The 18,772-nt window shown below is 47.3% G+C and overlaps 1 protein-coding gene across 1 annotated transcript in view; it reads left to right on the forward strand.

Annotated features, from left to right (window-relative positions):
- The window catches only part of LOC139053088 (protein argonaute-2-like), a 28,573-nt gene extending 12,273 nt beyond the window's left edge, over positions 1 to 16,300 (forward strand). The window contains exons 3-8 of the mRNA XM_070530234.1: positions 3,162 to 3,457; positions 7,300 to 8,409; positions 9,440 to 10,363; positions 11,422 to 11,649; positions 15,412 to 15,758; positions 16,219 to 16,300. Coding sequence (XP_070386335.1) covers positions 3,162 to 3,457; positions 7,300 to 8,409; positions 9,440 to 10,363; positions 11,422 to 11,649; positions 15,412 to 15,723 — 2,870 coding nt within the window. The 3' untranslated portion in view covers positions 15,724 to 15,758; positions 16,219 to 16,300. The remainder of the gene's footprint in view (positions 1 to 3,161; positions 3,458 to 7,299; positions 8,410 to 9,439; positions 10,364 to 11,421; positions 11,650 to 15,411; positions 15,759 to 16,218) is intronic.
- Positions 16,301 to 18,772: the final 2,472 nt, after the last annotated feature.

Here is an 18,772-nt window from a genome sequence, read left to right on the forward strand (position 1 = left end):
CCCGTATTCTCTCACGTTCCGTTCAACTTTTCATGCGTTTTGCCCTTTGTCACTGACTCGAACGCTGCTATTATTGCAGGCATTGGTCACTTGGCGCGAAGAATAAGATTGAAAAAAGACAACAACAAACAAATGAAATGTCCCGTTAAGAAAACATAAAAACAAACTGGCCCTGCAGGATACACGATAAAACGGGCGCTTCTGAGTGACCATGGTCACTCAGAAGCGCCCGTTTTATCGTGTATCAACTCCCGCATCAGTCTCCGTCGCGCATTAATTTCGATCGTGCAGCCGAAGTCATAAGCTGAATATTACCGCTTGGGGCAAGACGCGCCTTACCGTATCCTCGATGTCGAGTATTGTCGCCGATTTTATTGGGGAAGTCTTGTCTAACAAGATCGTACACGAGAACAAAAGAATATTCTCGATTGTACTGGTAAACGTGTAAATAGCGGTCGTACTTAATACATTGGTTAGATTCGACGAACGGCCACATGTAGTGCTCGCCGCCATCATTTATTGGCGCTGCTCGCCTTTCCGTGCGCAACTTCGTCCAATAAAGGGTTATAATCACATCTCTCATTTTTTAGGTTTTACTAAATGTAGTTTGTTATTTTCTTCGTTATTCCATGGCAGCGTACATGGAATAACGAAGAAAATAACAAACTACATTTAGTAAAACCTATTCTAGGAGAATGGAGATCATGCAGGCATCAGGAACGTTTTATAGAAGTAATTTTATGCCGCCTGCGCATCGGACACACACACCTAACACATAAGTTTCTACTGACAAAACAAGACAAACCCTTATGTGAGAAATGTGGAGATGAACTCACTGTAAATCACATTTTATTCTCGTGCACACAACTCGAACGGCTAAGGAAAAAACATTTTACTGTATTTTACAATGAACGCATTCCCTTCCATCCCAGTCTGCTTTTAGGAGATAACCCACTAGTAGAAACTTCATCTGTTTTTAGGTTTTTGAAAGACGCAGCGATCCTAAACGAAATATAACGTATCACAGAACTACTAATTTTAAAAAGTTATTATTACCCGGTTTTTTCACGCATCTTATGATGCACCTCACCCATTTTCTCAGTTCTGAGAAGAAGGCTGAGGTTTTCATTTGGTTTGTTGGGCTCCTCAGAGGCCTTGTCCGGACAAGGACCTCGCTGAGGATACCCAATTTTTGAAATAAGTTATACCATGTGTTTGGCGCATGATAGCCTAAGGCGCTTATGCGCCATAAAACCCAATACAATACAATACAATACAATACAATACAATACAATACATTTTTTTCAGTGTTTACTTCACTGTCATTACAACGTGATGACAATGTATGACCAACACAGTGCTGTATTGTTTTACTGGCTGCAGACAGTCGAAGCGGTTGGTACAAAGCTTGAGCGAAGAAACGGCCCTTTTGTATAAACACGCGCACGAGCGTTGAATTTTGAAAGCGTCATTTTCCCGAGGGCGCACAGATGCATGCCAAGGCTTTCACCGATGCACCATCTTGGCAAGATATCGGCCACGAAAAACGCGCGAGGTTTTCGAAACATTTGTAGCTACAACTATGCTATCATATCATAAGAAGCCAACAAACACTGACACCAAGGACAACATAGGGGAAATTGTGCGAAGGTTGAGGGATCGTTCCGCATCTGCGGCAAGTTGTTTTTTCATCCACTTTCATTTCCATTATTTTTTCGTTTCTTTATTTCATTTATCAAGCACAAGCAATTTCCTCTATGTTGTCCTTGGTGTCAGTGTTTGTTGGCTTCTTATGATATGACTAATAAAAATCGGGGCCCCTCGGTTAACCCCCTTTCTTCTCGTTAACTATGCTATCAGTGATACAGTTTTCCGTGTCTCTGGTGAAAAAGAGTTGTCATATCTTGAGCGCAATTTGCAAATGTTTCCAGGGTGGTACCGCGGCATATGTGTAGTCTCTCCCTACGGATAAATATTACGGTTGCTAGTCTATCTCTCTCGTGTGGGGGGGGGGGGAGGGGGACGCTATGGCGCTCAGCTGCTGAGGACGAGGTAGCAGGTTCGATTCCCGTCAGCCCCATGCCGATGGGGGCCAAATGCAGATGTACTTAGATTTAGGAGCTTGTTAAATAACTCCAGGGGGTCAATCCGGAGTCATCCGCTTTGTACACGGCGCCTCTAGAGCGCCAGAGTAACCGATTTGCACCTGTAGCCGCCGCGAGGAGACCGCAATGTGCGGGCAAGGGCGAGCAGCGAGCGCGCCTCCGAACCGCTTTCTGCCCGCCGTCTTCACTCTCCACCGATGGTGAGGGCAGGGCGAGCAACCACAAGGGGTCTGGAGCAAAATAACAATAAAATCAGCTGACATTTGGGATCCACGCCGTCGAATCGTGCGCACTCGTGTCACAACGCACCCTGGAAGGCCCTTAAGGGTGCAAACCGATCTATTACTCACACCCGCAAAGGATGCGAGTTAGAAAGCCCCCTTCCTTTCGAACTTTGAAGAAAATGCTCATTCAAGGATGTTAATTGGTTTACAGTGTGGCCTTGGAGCGCTAAACTCCGTGGATCAACCAATTACTTTGAAAGCCAACGCGGCGGACAGTGGCAGCTGTGTGTCAATTCAGCTTTCTTGTGACGAACAGTGATCGAACAACGAATGTTCCTGGATCCAATGTTTCGACTTGTCTTTCTGAGGGCAACAACTTCTTCGACCACATTTGATCGCTTCGCCTCCGTATCTGTGGTCGCTTGCCTCGACCCCTGGCACTTGTCCAGTGGCGTTGCACTGCTTCGCTATGTTGGCTTCCTTTTAGTGTTCTTGCGTTATTAGGCTCTTAGCAGAAAACTCGTATTCATGAAAGCTTCGTTTTACAAAGTCTATATACGATAGATTTGTATAACATTGTTGGTTTAGAGTAGTTGACTGCATATGGCTATTACTGCATTATCCTTACAGCGAAACAAACTTAGTGATTACCTTGATTCCAAACTTGAGCTTTCTCGCAGCATGCCCAGACACCCGAGCAAGGGCGCTTTGTGTTTTCTGCGATGTTGAGCTTTAGCCGAGACAAATTGCGAACTACAGCCCAAGTACGAGCTCTCCCAGCTTGTTTAACAGTCTCAGCGTGACGCCGAACCTGGTTCTTTTCCGTGATTAGCAGCGGCGCCCGGCGGAGCCGCGGCCCCACCCGCGGCTACTGCACCCGGTTCGTTTGCACAAGCGCTCCAGCAGCGGGCGATGTCCCAGACGAGCCGCACTGCGATCGCGCCTCCGAGCCCGACGACAACCGGCCAGAGCTATTCCAACGGATTTCATAAGCCGCGAAAGGATGGCGGTAATTCGGCGGGCATCTCGCCCGCCTCTGTCTCACCGACTGTGACACCACCGCGCACCGGTGCTGACGACACCACCTTGAGCCTGACTGGGTCGTCAAACGACGACATGCAGATCATGGTAGGTTCCGCAGAATGATGGAACGCGGCATATGCGACACACCTGGTGCGCCAGGTATTTTTGTATGTAATAGCGACTTGGGAATAACAGCAGGAACCCTTCGCGATAGCCTGGTGTTTATGTCGTTGCGCCGCTGAGCTCGAAGTCGCAGGTACAATCTCGGTCGTGTTTCGTGGAGCCGAAATGCAAAAGGTGGACGGTAAAGAACCCCAGATATGGTCAGAATTGTTCCGGTGTGCCTCACCACGACGTGCCTCATCATCTTATCGTAGTTTTGCAGGTGAAAACCCAGGAAGTCAATTTTAATTAAGCAATCGCAGCGATATATTTCAGACAAAATTGAATATGTTCGTTCTAAATATTTTGTACTTTCTTTTGCCGCTGTTTTCTAAGTCTGTTGAATAAAGCCACCTTAAAATTAAGCTCTAGCTTGGGGGCTCCTATCTAAATACACGGGAAAGGAAAAATCCTTTTTTATCAGCAACCGCCTCCGCCGAATTTGATTACATTGGTTGCATGAAAAGCAGCGTAAAATCTAGACGCTTGGAAGCGGATATTTTATTTAGGCCATTAGTTTCATGAAAAACGTTGAAAATCGCAAATTTCTTAAGCACGAGAATATAAAGCTTTCAACTCTTATTTAACGATGAAAAATATCGCACTTGTGGGAATAGCATCTAACATTACGTCTAAAGCGGACAAAATTGATCTATTATGCGTGGCTCTTAAGTGCACCACTAATTTGTGAACTATTGCAATACCCTTGTAAAATTAGTGACAAATTCACGCAAGCTGCAAGTTAATACACTAAATTTGTCCCCTTACCTTAGGCTACTCTGGCCAATGCAGTTTACAGAACTGCGATATCTGTTCTTGGTGCAAAGTTATGAATTCGTAAATTTCGCGCTTCTATGTTGTTGTTTTTTCAGACATACAGACGTTCAGTAATTCATATAGAACAGCTCAGGCCCCAAATTAAAGTTTCACTTCGAACAGTCGCAACAATTTCACTTTTTCTCAAATGCAAAGAATTTCATTACACTCGGCCCATGCTTTATCTCGAAAGCATTTCTGCTTATTACATGGATTTGAATAGGCGGCACCGGAGTTGGGCCCGAGCTAAAGCTTCCCCTTCAGTTTCAATTAATGTCCGAGTTCGGCTCAGAGGTTGGCTCTTGTGAGATAGTTCGCGTCGGTGTTTGGCAGTGATTCCACAGTAGCAGCATTTAATGATATCTTTTTTTAGCACTGTGTGCCTACATGTTCGCGTCCCTCTCAATGACGCCGTCACGTATACATAACAACGTAGCAGGTTTATATTGGGTACTATCGGTGGGCCACACTGATGGTGAAGTGGCCGCCTATGTCCACAGCCAGCCACTCTTATGTCGCACATGCCCTGGGGCAGCAAGCAAATAACTCGCACAGCGTAATGATCGACATCGTGCGCAGAAAGCGTGGCTGTTGATTTTGCCTCTTGAAGCTGCTCTGCGATGGTCGTCTTTCAAAGTTCTCGTTCATCATGACTTCCACCTGCTCGAGAAACTCAACCGCCCCAAGGAAGTCTGACCATTTCCAGTTATTTCTTTGTGTCAGATGAGAAATGACCATATATTGTTCTCACCACGAAAAGAACGCATTTGGTGACATTGAAGGTGGCGATCAAGTAGCTATGGTCTGCCTGCAAGATACCTATAGTCGGTGACAACCTAATAAATCAAAATCATGAACCATTCCACTCTGCGAAGGTAGTTGACCAGCGAAGCTGTTTAGCACGCGACGCGCAGGTAACGCATAATTTCGAACACAGGTACGTTCTCATTTATTGTGATGATGGGCGGTAATTGTGAGGAATAATACGCACACTCCCTTATTGTCTTGATCAGTGGCCATTATTTCACTCGCACCTTTGATAATGTCGCATCGATGCACGTACGCCGCTGGTTAATCGGTGGGGCCTGATCGGTGTGGCATCGCCAGGGATGTGTCTTCAACACGAAGCGCGTAAACCGCTCACTTTTCGGTACCGACACACCCATATTGAAATCAATGACAATGACAATAGGCGTAGGGTAATTGCAGCTATTTCACGTAGAATGAGTAGCCATAAACCTTAGGGGACAATGAGTCATTTCATTTTTTGCTCGCTTACGGGGGTAGGAGCCATTGTTTTCGTGGCTGAGCCATTGATGATGAGTTTTTTACATGTTCTTTTATGTTGTATGCGTGATTAGAAAGAATTTAAGCACTGTTCGCTTAACTTTGCTGAATGCTTGTAGCCTCTGCCTTACGGGACTATGAGCCATTGCATTTTTTGCTTGCTTACGGGAGCATGAACGCTTACGGGGGTATGAGCCATTGATGTTTATAGTTTTTATTCACGGAGAACAAAATGCATGGAACGCTAGCCATATACATTTTCGCTGTAGAAAGGTTCCATGTACGCTGCCGGAATTCGAACGCAATATACATGCATGCATATTGCACCAGCCAATGGTGTTCATTCACTTCCGAGACTTCATGCAAATTCACTAGTCTAAAACGTCTTCTGCGTACAGTGCTTTCTTTCGCTAACTGGTTTTCTGGTTAAACATGTACGTCTTGGCAAATTTTATGGTGATCTTGACATCAGCGCTATTTATGCTATTTCAAGATGCTATTTCAGCTTCCAACAACGCGCTTTTATATTCCATTAAATGTGGCACTTACATTAGCAGATTAAAGTTGTTAAGCTGTGCGCGGACGCCGCCTAACTCGGCTCCTTCAGAGAGGCGAAAGCAGCTGCGCTGTGGTTTTGTGAACGCATCTCATAGTAATTCTTACGTTGTCACCGACTATAGGAGATCGTACGGCTTAAGAAATCTCTGGCGTTTAAAGTGCGTGAAGATTGCTAGCATATTTATTCCATGTGATTCGCAAGAACAAGTTTAAACGCCGATACAGATAGATGGATAATGTTAATGATTAAGCAATGCCCGGCCCTGTAACGTCGTGTAGCAAACTGTCTTGTACGAGTCTGCTTAATTACGCCACATACGCTGGCAACCACACTGCACCCCTTACAGTGACTATGAAAGACGTAGCACAAAGTGGCCTCCGAGGTCGGGCGAAGCGCTCTGTCTCGCGCTGCCTTATGTCGGAGGAAACGCACCAAGTGAGGGACGTCCCCGCCGTCTTCAAATACTGCAGGAATGGTTGTGCGGTGCGCTGTATCGTACACCTTCGCGATGATGCGAAAGCAGCACACCGGACGTCAGAACTCCTTTCGGGCGACCTCTGTAATTTGGACGAGGACTGAGCTTGTTCTCCAGCCGGTGGTCGTGGCGAAAATCCCTTTGAAGCGGCAAAAAGGAGTTCTATGAAAATGCACAAGCAGGAGGACGCTTCATTAGAGGAGCAGATGTCTCTTATCATTACTCACGTGGTCAATGAACCTTTTTTTTCTAATTTGTTGCATGCGAAGGTACTTTTGCGCCGCAAAAAGGGATTAGCTAAATAAAATTACTGCCTGTAAGCTAGCGTGAAAGTAAAGCCAAAAGGACGGCAGCTTTGCCTAACATCTTTGCATAGTTTCCGAATTTATACCGCGTGCGGTTTACCGAGTATGCCAGTATCGACAATGGTAGACATATGCCGCTTTTTCCAACTACAATGCTTTTAAAATGTTGCCTTGCGTGTGTTCTCAATCGTCGAAGGAAAATCATAAAAGGACTATGCTAACAATTATCTCTGTACCGACTGTCTTGCGCCAGCAGTTAGGTATATAACACTAATACGTTTACGGTCAAGCTAACACTCTATTAGGTCATCAGATTGGTGAAACTTGCGTAACTGTGTCGCAGGAGATGGAACGGTCACTCCCTTCACACTTCCCACTGCGTCCCGCACACGGAAAGCTAGGACGGCAGATCCAGTTGATCGCCAATCACTTCAACATCGACATCCCCCATGGCAACGTGTATCACTATGACGTGGAGATCTACTCCGCGACCTCCGCGGGTGCCAAGGTGCCTGAGCAGAAAAAATACCGCTGCCTCAGCACAAAGATCAACCGCATAGTAATAGAACTGCTCGTCGAGAAGTACCGCCAAGACCTCTCCAACTGCATACCGGCTTTCGACGGCCGCAAAAACCTGTACACGAGGCGCCAACTACACTTCCGTGAGCGCACGTTCTCGGTTGACCTGAACGAGGACCAGAGGATCCAGAACTTCGTCGTGAAGATCCAGTACGCGGCCACAGTCAACTTGGACGCTCTGCACGCAGTTTACCAGAATTGCGTCAACACCGTGCCCCAGGAGGTGTTGCAGGCCATTGACATCGTCTTGCGCCATGGACCGTCCATCAAGCTGACGCCCGTCGGGCGGTCTTTCTTCAAGGCACCACCGCCGCAGGAGCTAAACGCGCTGGGCGGTGGCCGCGAGGTCTGGTTCGGCTACTACACGAGCGTGCGGGCGGCCCAGTGGAAGCCCATGCTGAACGTTGACATGTCGGCAACTGCCTTCTACGAGTGCATGCCCGTCATCAACTTCATGTGCAAGATCTTCAGCGACAGTCGGCGCGAGATGCAGCCCGCTGACTTCAGAACGCTTCGCGACTTCCACCATGCACGGCTCAACAAGGAGCTCAAGGGGCTGCGCGTCAAAGTCACACACCTGCCCTACCCGCGCAAGTACAAAGTCGTGCGAGTCACCAAGGAGTCAGCCAAGGAAATCTTCTTCGACCAGGACGGCACGAGAACTTCCGTGGCCGAGTACTTCCAGAAACGTTACAGCCGCCTCCTGTACCCGCACTTTCCCTGTGTGCAGAGTGGAAGTGTCGAGCACCCAGTCTTCATTCCCCTCGAGGTGTGCGAGCTGGTCGAGGGCCAGCACTGCTGCAAGAAGCTGGACGAGAACCAGACCGCTGAGATGATCAAGCGCACGGCCAAGCCACCGTTCAAGCGCTTCCAGGTATTGTTTACAAGTGTATACATTCCGCGAACAAAAAAAGAATAGAAACATAATGCTCAGATAGATTACACTAGAAATTTCCGCATTTTCCGCCTTATTTAAAAAAACTGTTAATTTCCAAAATCTCTGTATACAGGGTGCTTCTACGATGAATTTTCGTAAAATTTAAGAATAGTTCTCTTGAAGTAAAAGGATCGGTTCCTTCGGCGACGTCAGTAGTGGCGACCACGAGGTGACGGGTGATGCGTGGTAATGAGTTGCTAATTAGCAAAATGTAATTAAATGTCTTTTAGGCTTTCAGTTTCATTGGGCTCTTCGTAATTGAGAAGTTGAAGCGACCTCTCCGGATAAGCCATATCAGCGTTTGGATCAAGCAAAATGCGATTGATGTTCCGCTTACACGTCAATCAGCAACGGGCCGCTGGCCAGCGCGCTCCTAGGCGACTTGAGCAGAACGTCGCCTCGAGGGCCGCGCTTGCTGCAGCCTCTCAGTTTGTTACGCGCGCTCTCATAGCCCAATTTCGTCGTGCCGCTATTCTGCGGGTAATCGCATTTTTCTAGATCCAAAAGTTGATATCGTTTGTACGGAGAGCTCGTTTCAATTTCCCAATTACGATGAGCCCTCTCAAAAAAAGCGTAAAGGCCAATTAACGTTCTTTTTAATTAGCGACAGATTTATCGCCCATAACGTCATGGTCGTCACCAGTGATGGCATGCCTCCGACGGTACCATGCTTTTATTTCAATATGGCTATTTTTAAATGTTACTTTGTCTTCGTAGAATCACCCCGTATAGTATCGCAATAGTAGGAAGCTTGAAACACCTGAAATTCCCATTTCTGCCAACTAAACAGAAATTAGCTGAGCACTGTAAGCCTCTTAAGAAAATATAATAACCTTTGCATACAAGGGTCAGATTGTTAGCTCCATGAGAGCTAGGCTGTTGGCCATACTTGTCGCTGTCGCCGAGTGCAAGTTCGCCAGAGTAAGTTTTCGCTTTCCCAGCTCATCGTAATTTTGTTCCGACGCAGGAAATCCGCCAGTCGGTGCGTGACCTGGTGAACAGCACCGAGGATTACCTGCGTGAGTTCAGCATCAAGATCAACACCGACCCAACGCAGCTCAAGGGTCGAGTGCTCGAGCCGCCGTCTCTGGTGTTCGAGAACAACTCCGTCAGCAAGCCGCGCGAGGGCACGTGGGATCTTCGGGGCCAGCACTTTTATAAGCCGGCCACCATGGACCGCTGGACGTTGGTCAGTCTAAGCCGGTTTGCGCAGCGCGACCACCTTGATAACTTCGTCAAGATGCTTTTGCGCATCGGCATGGAACTGGGCATGCGCATCGAGCAGCCGATCGAGATCTCGGCGCCCGACCACAATCGGCGTTCCATCCGCTCCATCCTCAAAGAGCAACAGCAGAAGCATAGCAAGCTGCAGATGGTCGTCATTGTGATCGCCAAGACCACCAACTACGCCGAGATCAAGCAGGTTGCGGAGACCGAGCTCGGGCTGCGCACTCAGTGCCTGCTGGAGAACAACGTGGTGAAGAAGTGCAACGTGGCGCTCGTGCAGAACCTGTGCCAAAAGATCAACGCCAAGATGGGCGGCACCAATAACAGCCTGCTGGCACAGGAGAAGCCCGCGCTGTTCCAGAAGCCCGTCATCATCATCGGCGCCGACGTCTCTCACCCATCGCCCGGTGACAGGATCCGGTCTTCGGTCGCCGCCTGCGTCGGGAGCCTCGACTCGATTCCATCCAAGTTCCACGCCACCGTCCGCATCCAGATGGAGCACGCCGAGGCCAAGGCGCGCGTCGAGATCATCAAGGATCTCAAGGAGATGATGAAGGACATGCTGAAGGCCTTCTTCCGTGCCACGAGGCACAAGCCGGAGCGCATCATCTTCTACCGCGACGGCGTGAGCGAGGGGCAGTTCCTCGAAGTACGGAACAGCGAGGTGAGAGCGTCCAACTTGCGGGTCGGTGCGTCTTTCACGAGGACTACTGGAGAGCGAAAGCACTCTATATAGAAGCGAAAATAGCCACACGGCCTTCTTGCTAGTCGAGAGCCAATGATCTGTCTCCATAGTTGCACACTAAATGCTCGAATTGTGGTACGGATTGAGACCAGAATCCGCCTCGCTGCGTAACTTTCGCTTGCCGAGGGGCGTATACGTGCTCTGGTGTTAGCGCTTGACTTGACGCGAACTTCGGCGCTCAACACCGCAATTCTCTGCACGATGAATACATTTCTTGTTGATCGAGTCAATCGTAAGTTTATCATTGTGAATGATAGGGGCATATCGGTTGCTTTGAGCCATTTTGAGCCAAATTATTTAATTCCGGCAGAATTTTGCAACATTGCAGTAGCGCAACCGCATATCCAGTGATCGAAGCTCTTAACGTCGTAGTTTCCTGCAAGAAGACTTGAGGGAAATGCATAAGCATGGCGACTAGGCCAGCATGGAAATGACTTGACTTCCAATTATCACATCCAACACAATATTGCTCTCAAATGCAACAATTTTCAACGATTATGCATGCGCGCAGGAAACTGTGACTCCTTGGAAATGTACGCTATATATAGGGAATGCAAGCATAGCATGTTAATGCCACCAGAATGTCTCAAGTCACAAGCACAAAAATTAGTGTAGACCACGGGCTATACTAAATCATTCCCACGATGCAACTGAGCGATCACAATGCCAGATTTCACTAAATTTTAGATAGGAAACTCTATTCAGGGCTATTGCGCTATGCGCACTAACGGGCACAAAATGGACACTGATTGGGAACGAAACGAAAACTGACACGATGAGCGCCCTTTTTCGTCAGTTTGTGTCTTCGTTCCCAGTCGATGTTCATCTTGTCCCCGTTAATGTGTATAACCCAATAACAGTGAACACACACCAACTAGCTGTATTCATCGCTCTGTTGAAAAGAACTTGGAGTCACTTCTCCCGCCATATAAGAAATGGCGACCTATATTGGCGTGTCTCGTTGACGACCCTCGCAGCTGAGCGCCATCCGACTGGCGTGCCAGGAGCTGTCGCCCAACGAGTCGTACGAGCCGGCGCTCACCTTCATCGTGGTGCAGAAGCGTCACCACACGCGCTTCATGCCGGCCAGGGACCGTGACGGAGTCGGCAAGTTCCACAACGTGCCGCCGGGCACCACCGTCGACTCGGTGGTCACGCACCCGCTGGACTTCGACTTCTTCCTCTGCAGCCACTTCGGCATCCAGGTAATGACTGGAATGTCTTGTGCGAGGGAGGGGGTCGTTTCCTTCCGGCGCACCTCGCGCGGAGCGTTTCACCAGCGGGTTCTTTATTTTACTCGTGGCCAATCTTTAAAGTTGCTCGAGGACAACTGTACTTGCGCTATACGTTTTACTTCAAAAAAAAAAGCCGTTGTAGTGCAAATAAAACTCTCAAAGCACAGGTTCCATGCGGGCGAGTTACCTTGGATACTCTGTTCGCGGAAAGTGCTGCCCCCTTTCGAAGCTCTTTGCCCGCGGGCATATAATGCCGTGGTGTAGCCGGGGTGAAGAATACAGACAATATCAACTCTAGTTTATGAGTAGCACTAACAATGCACCTGAAGAGGGGTGCAAGCACCTTGGAGAATGCATGCGAAAGAGCGCTACGTGACACGGTGCAGAATCGCAGATTAAACTTTCAAAAGCAGATTAAACAGCATACAGACGTATCACTGAAACATTTTATCTATTTGCAGTACCCTTGGTGTTAAATGCAATACAAAGGGGAGAGGCATACATAGGCGAAGAGAACAGAAAAAACATAATGTGAATTAAGTTACACGTGTAAAAGTACAAAAGTAACTATTCGTATAATATTTGTATAGCAGGCTTGATAGCGCATTTTTAAAAGCACTTCGATCAGCTTATGGTGGCGGGTAATTATTCCAGTCCCTTGCGGTTGTAAGAACAAATGATTGTGAGCATGCAGTTGTTCGAAAATGTTGGTACGCAACCCTTACGGGGGATGATGAAGGTGATGTGAGCGCAATGGCGCAGAAAGTATAAACAAGGAACGAAAAGCGGGGTTGTGAGAATGCACTTTCTGGGCAAGACAAATGCGTTAATGCTTTCTGCGACTGGCTATATTTGGAGGGAAGATTACGAGCATGGCTTTCATTTCTGTGATGCTAGCAGTGCGATTATAGTTGTCTAAGAATAAACGAGCGTACGTAATTTTGTACTGCTTCAACAGCCCGTATTAGTCCGTGGTTATGCGAGTCCCGTACATGGCGAGGTGTATTCTAGCAGGGGTAGAGCGTTGGTAGTGTAAAGTAACAATTTTAGCCTCAGTAGGCAATTGTAGATGTTTCTTTTAAAGTAGCTTAAGGTTTGGTTCGCTTTAGATATTAAGAGATCGATATGGTGCTTCCTGGAGAAGTGGTCCCATATGAAAACACCAAGGATCATGTGGTTTGCAGGGAGTTATTGCTAAGGAAATACGATGGCGAGACATCACGCCTAGTTACGCGCATGCTTTTGCATTTATCAGTACTAAGTGCCATGTACCACGTGTGGCACCACTGAGTTAGGTTATCTAGATTATTCTAAAGTAATATCACTTCCGAATCGTTAGTTAAGTTCCGGCAAATAACACAATCGTCATTGAACAAACTCGAGAATAAATGTTATTAGGCAAGTCGTTGATATTAAGGACTGGTCCTCAGGTGCATAAAGTAAAGCTAACTTGTGATTATTGATCTTTAGCGTATTCAAAGGGCTTGTCGCGCTAGCTTTTAGCATGTTTGAAAGTGTATTTTCAAAATGAAAAGTTGATATATTTCAAAGTTGAATGAAGAACACGTTGAAGCGACTGTTTTCTATGTTGACCAATCAGAAACTTCTCGAGATTTTTGCTCGTAGAAAAAAAAAGCTCGTCTTCTTGTTAGCAAGTCGGTTTGTGTACTTGTTGTACCAAGTTGTATGTTCTTTGAGGGTATATATATATATATATATATATATATATATATATATATATATATATATATATATATATATATATATATATGTATATATATATATACACACAGTAGAATCTCTTTAAGCGGAAATCGGTTAAACGGAATCAACGCTTAAACGGAACAAACGCCTGGCAGTTGGTTGGTTTTGTATTAAGGCAATGTAAAAAAAATCCCGTTAATCAGAACTCGAATTCTCAGACCACCGTATAAACGGAACCGAAAATAGACTCGAAACCGCAACTTGACGTTCACACAGAGCCCCATCGGGGTACGCATCACTGTCTCCCCCACTACTTCTTTCTCGCACACTGTAACCGCATCGCTTGCTATCGTCACGGTGCGCTTGCTGTTGTTAGGCTTTAAGCCTTACATCCGCTGTTTAGCGTCGTCTGCGACATTTCGTCGCGAAGTCAGCACCTGATGGCAGCGCAGAAGCGACCTCACAATGCCCTTAAGTTGGAAAGGAAGATGGAGATAATCAACGACTTCGAGAGTGGTCGCTTCACAAAAACAGCGCTTGCGACGAAGCACGCCGTCCCCAAGAGCAGTAGGTTCTGAGCTGTTTTTGAGCAGCCTGTCTAGTATGAGTGGTGCCATTCAAAGAAAACGGTTGCGAGAGCTCAAACAAGCAAACATAAAGTCCTTTTTCACAAGCCAATAAATCGCAGTTCCCACTGATTTCCGCGGAATGAGTGGACTATTGAGATTTTTTTTTAATTTTAGTAATGCTCTGAAAATAAAGTTCATGGCTTACCGCTTTTGTGCGATAAAGTTTGTGCCCATAGCCTACCGTCCTCTTAATACCTAGATTTTGCACCTGAGATCCGCTTCAGCGGAGACTGCCAATTGCGCGCACGCCTGCCTCGTCGGGACCAAGCAGTCTGGAACGGATTGCGAAATCCTGAACCTTCTCCCTTTAAACTAAACTCCTGATAAACGGAACATATTTTGCCGGTGCCTTGAGGTTCCGTTTAACGAGAGTCCACTGTATATATATATATTTATAGGCATACGTACATATTTCTAAATTAGGTTAGAAATTGTCTTAAATTTATCATAATTGCCGTCTACATTCATCACCATATTTCCTAACCATATAAACCGCACAATAAATAAAACACCTCAAGTGTTTCAGCGCAAACTCTCCCAGCATGATTTGCTAGAGTATGAAAGCTTACGGATGTTCAACGCGCACTTTGGAATCTGAGGATAAAACAAATTTTTTCGTGGCGCACTTAAGTGCTATAAAACTGTTAATCATCTCCTACGCGTGTTGCAACACAACTATTACGTACCTGCTCGGCAAGACGCGCAAACCCCCACCACGCAAGCGCGGTTTACTGTTTCCCCGATCGGTTTCGGCCCCTCGTCCCGCCGTCTCCGGGATAAACCAGTTTGCTATTGCACGGTCTGTCGGATCGGACCACTTGGCATGAAGCCTAACGAAAAAAAAATTAAATTATGGAATTTTACGTGCCAAAACCACTTTCTGATTATGAGGCACGCCGTAGTGGAGGACTCCGGAAATTTCGACCACCTGGGCATCTTTAACGTGCACCTAAATCTAAGTACACGGGTGTTTTCGCATTTCGCCTCCATCGAAATGCGGCCGCCATGGCCGGGATTCGATCCCGCGACCTCGTGCTCAGCAGCCTAACACCATAGCCACTGAGCAACCACGGCGGGTTCAAGCCTAACGAGCAGATGCGCCAACTACCCCCCCTCCCCCCCCCCCCAAAAAAAATCAGGCATAGCTATATTGGTTTTAATGAAGGAATTATGCGCTTGATGGCGCATATTTGTTGCCCTGAGCATGTTTAGGTGCCGTTTGTTGATTCACTGCGCAGTTCCCTGGGAAACAGCGCTCTCTAGAACACATCTGTATAGTAGTAGTAGTAGACGCGGGGCTACATATACGTTGATTCGCTACGAGTGTATGAGGCATCGGCGCCAGCACGCAGCATCGGTCAGCCGAGTCCCCTTGAAATGCCTCGCGTGATGTTCGCAGGGCACCAGCCGCCCTGCACACTACTACATCCTCTGGGACGACTCGAACTTCACCGCAGACGAGCTGCAGAAGCTCAGCTATTACCTATGCCACACGTACGCCCGGTGCGCCCGTAGTGTGAGCATCCCAGCACCCGTCTACTACGCGCACCTGGCCGCGTTCCGGGCCAAAACCCACATCATCAGCAAGGTAGACGTGTCCAGCTCCAGCAGCGACTCATCTGGGGGCAGCGGGGACACCGTTGCCACCAGCCAGTATGTCGAGGCTGTGCGGGTCCTGGAGGCGCTCCAGGCCTCGATGTACTTCGTCTGAGTTCCTGCTGTTGCCGCCCGGCAGTCTGCGATTTGGTCTGTGTGACGCAAACAACGTGTTCTTGCATCTTTCATAGTACAACCGTTGGTTACAACGTATTCATTCAAGTTCTCTCTGGCGTAGTAATTGTAGACCGAGAACAGCGCAGACAGTTATGTCGCGTCATCGTGCTCTCGGAAAGGGCAGGCACCGGTGGCGTATATCACGCGCACGAGCAAGCTTGTTCTCCGGCCTGGGTCTTTCTATTTTAGCTCGCATATCTTAAAAACAGTGAAGGGATTTACGCGAACGGTGCCCAATTCATGTTGGTTAGCGTTCATGCTAGTGACAGGCATTTATTATTTCGCTGTGCACAAACGTCCGCGTTTCATTTAACTTAATCGAGATCGCAGTCATTTGCTGTTCACTCGCATAAATCGAGTGGTAGTCTTAATCACGTACGGTTACAATTAAGGTTTCGTGCCCTTCATTGTAGGTTACATTCCTTTGTTGCAGGTTGCCCCGATTGATCCATGTGCAAGGCTCAAGAGATAAAGCGGCGTGGGGCAGTTCTTTTTTTTCTTTTTTTTGGGGGGGGGGGGAGTTTGAAATAAAGTTTTCCTAAAAGCAAAATGCCGTCATGCAAACCAATCACTCTCGCATCTGGCTGGGCTCGCTGACTACACAGGCGCAACTGTGCCGACAGCCGGACCCTGAATGCTGGAGCAAAGACGAAAGAACACGTCTGAAATGTAATGTTAATACACGTATATTACGTATATACCTGCGATCATAATCTACAGTTTGACTTCCCCTCCGATAACATCACAACATTTACTGTCAGCCGCAATATTCTGCGGGATCTGCAATGCGTGGCGGAGCGACGCAAAACTCCATTGCTGCACCGGCGGTTAGACAGTTTCAGAATAGCGTTTGTCGCAGGCACGTATCCAGAATTTCATTTTCGGAGGTAGAGGGCCAAACCCATGGTAACCTTTCCATGCAAATAAGGGGGGGAGGTACCTTTACTAGTACAAATGTGAATAATGCCCACCATTCACCATAAAGACGCGTAAACCTGCAAAAAAGAATTAAAATAAGATGTTTCTCACAGTTACGCCTGTGAGATACACCTCTCCTTTCCTTGGCAAACAAGGAACCACATCAAATCAACTCACGCAGGAAGAACACTGCCAAGAACAAGTAAACAAGCGAAAGTGTAAAAGAATTCTAGTACCGTTTCTTCAATTAGCTCAGAAAGAACTCTAGAGAAATATATATTTGTGGAATAATCTCCGGGTTTTTTTTGGATAGGATAGGATAGGATAGGGATAACTTTAATGAGGTGCCGGCATACGACGATTTAACGTGTCGTGACGCTGGCCAAGCGTCGACCCGGGGTTATACCCTACTCCGCACTAGCCCAGTTGGGCCCGTTTGTAGTGGGTCATGAGTATCCCTCCTTTACAGCTCTACCAAGTTAAGCGCCAAAACCGACTGGTCTTATTATTTGGGAAGTTGCGTAACGATGCGCGGTCACTAGTCCTGTACAACCGCGTAGAGCGCAGGACGCTGCGGTTCTAGACGTACTGCGCCCACCGCAGAAGGTTAGGAAAACAACTACATTTGCACAGCAGAGAAGTCGCTACGTCAGGCGGCTCGACTGATAACCGTAGAAGTGTCATTCAAAACACACGGAATTATTATCCACTTCCGGCAGCGTTTTCTCTACTTCCATTTTAAATTAAAAGATGTTGCTCCACAAATATTTTCGCAAACAACAGTTAAATTTGTTAATTTTCCCTTTTCCCTCCAGTACGGCTGTTGCCTTGGCCCTCACTCACTTAGCAGATCGCTTAATTTCTCAATTACTTGCGGCTCCTGTTTCCAGTTGCCAATTTTGGACGAAAAGTGCTATACAATTAAGGAAAAGCCAGATGAGGTAACGGGTGAAGTCATATTGCTTATGGGTTTAACGATTATTGCAGAGTCTCATGATGGACGCTGTTTCGCATTATTTAATTTTCTACCTTATCTGACCCGTATCGCGGGTATATGGTTCCGAGGATCTGCCAGCGCCGTGGGGAGCCGTCACTCGAGGAAATAATGACGCAAAAGGAAAAGGTAAACGCAACTGGCGTTTTCTCCGGCCGCAACTCGTTCAGCGAGCATACACACTAGCTGACAATGAACCGAATCCCATTCCTAGTCCCTGGATCATTCTAAACAAAGGAGCTTGAACTAACAAAGTAACAGCGATGGGCGTGATCGTTGAATATATGCTCACAACTGGATTCATCTCGTGCTAATCACGCGGGCTCCGAATCGACAAGAAAACTGGCCTTCACAGTCCAGAAGATGCCGACAACTACCGTCACCCAAAGGAGTGAAAAAATTGACAATAATTCTACTCTGAGAAGATGGAATGGCAGCGAAAACTGACGACAGTCAAAACGCTCAAACCAATAGCAAAATGCTTCACCTGTGTGTGAGTGATATTTAGGAAGGGTCGCCGCGGGTTGGCGCGAAGATAGTGCAATATCGGGCCGACCCGCGGCAGAGTTCAAGCAGGCGTTAAGCACCCCCCATGCGTGGGCCGATCCCGAAGGTGGTGCAATACCGGGCCTACCGGCGACAAAGGTGAAATAGGCGTTAAGCACTCCCCATACGGGAACAGATCCCGAAGCTACTGCAATACAGGGCCGACCAGCGGCGGTGGTGAAGCAGGCGTGCCGATTTACGCTCGAGCCGCTCATCGCCGCAAGCCGCACCGCACGCTTGCGGTCGCGCGAAAAATTGCACGTAGCCAGCACTTGTGCACAAATTACCATTTACACTTGTGTGCACAGCGTATACCTTACGCATTGTAAACCGAAATTTGAAATTTTTTTTGCTTTACATTAACGACATTCCAAACTCTGTTTCAGTAAAAATTCGGCTTTACGCTGACGACTGCGTTCTCTACAATGTCATTTCCTCACCTAACGATCATAACACTCTGAATCAATCTTTTATAAGTTTTTGTGAATGGTGCGAACTCTGGCAAATGAACATTAACTTCAAGAAAACA

The sequence above is a fragment of the Dermacentor albipictus genome, unplaced genomic scaffold (genome assembly GCF_038994185.2).
Source record: "Dermacentor albipictus isolate Rhodes 1998 colony unplaced genomic scaffold, USDA_Dalb.pri_finalv2 scaffold_68, whole genome shotgun sequence".
Taxonomy (NCBI): domain Eukaryota; kingdom Metazoa; phylum Arthropoda; class Arachnida; order Ixodida; family Ixodidae; genus Dermacentor; species Dermacentor albipictus.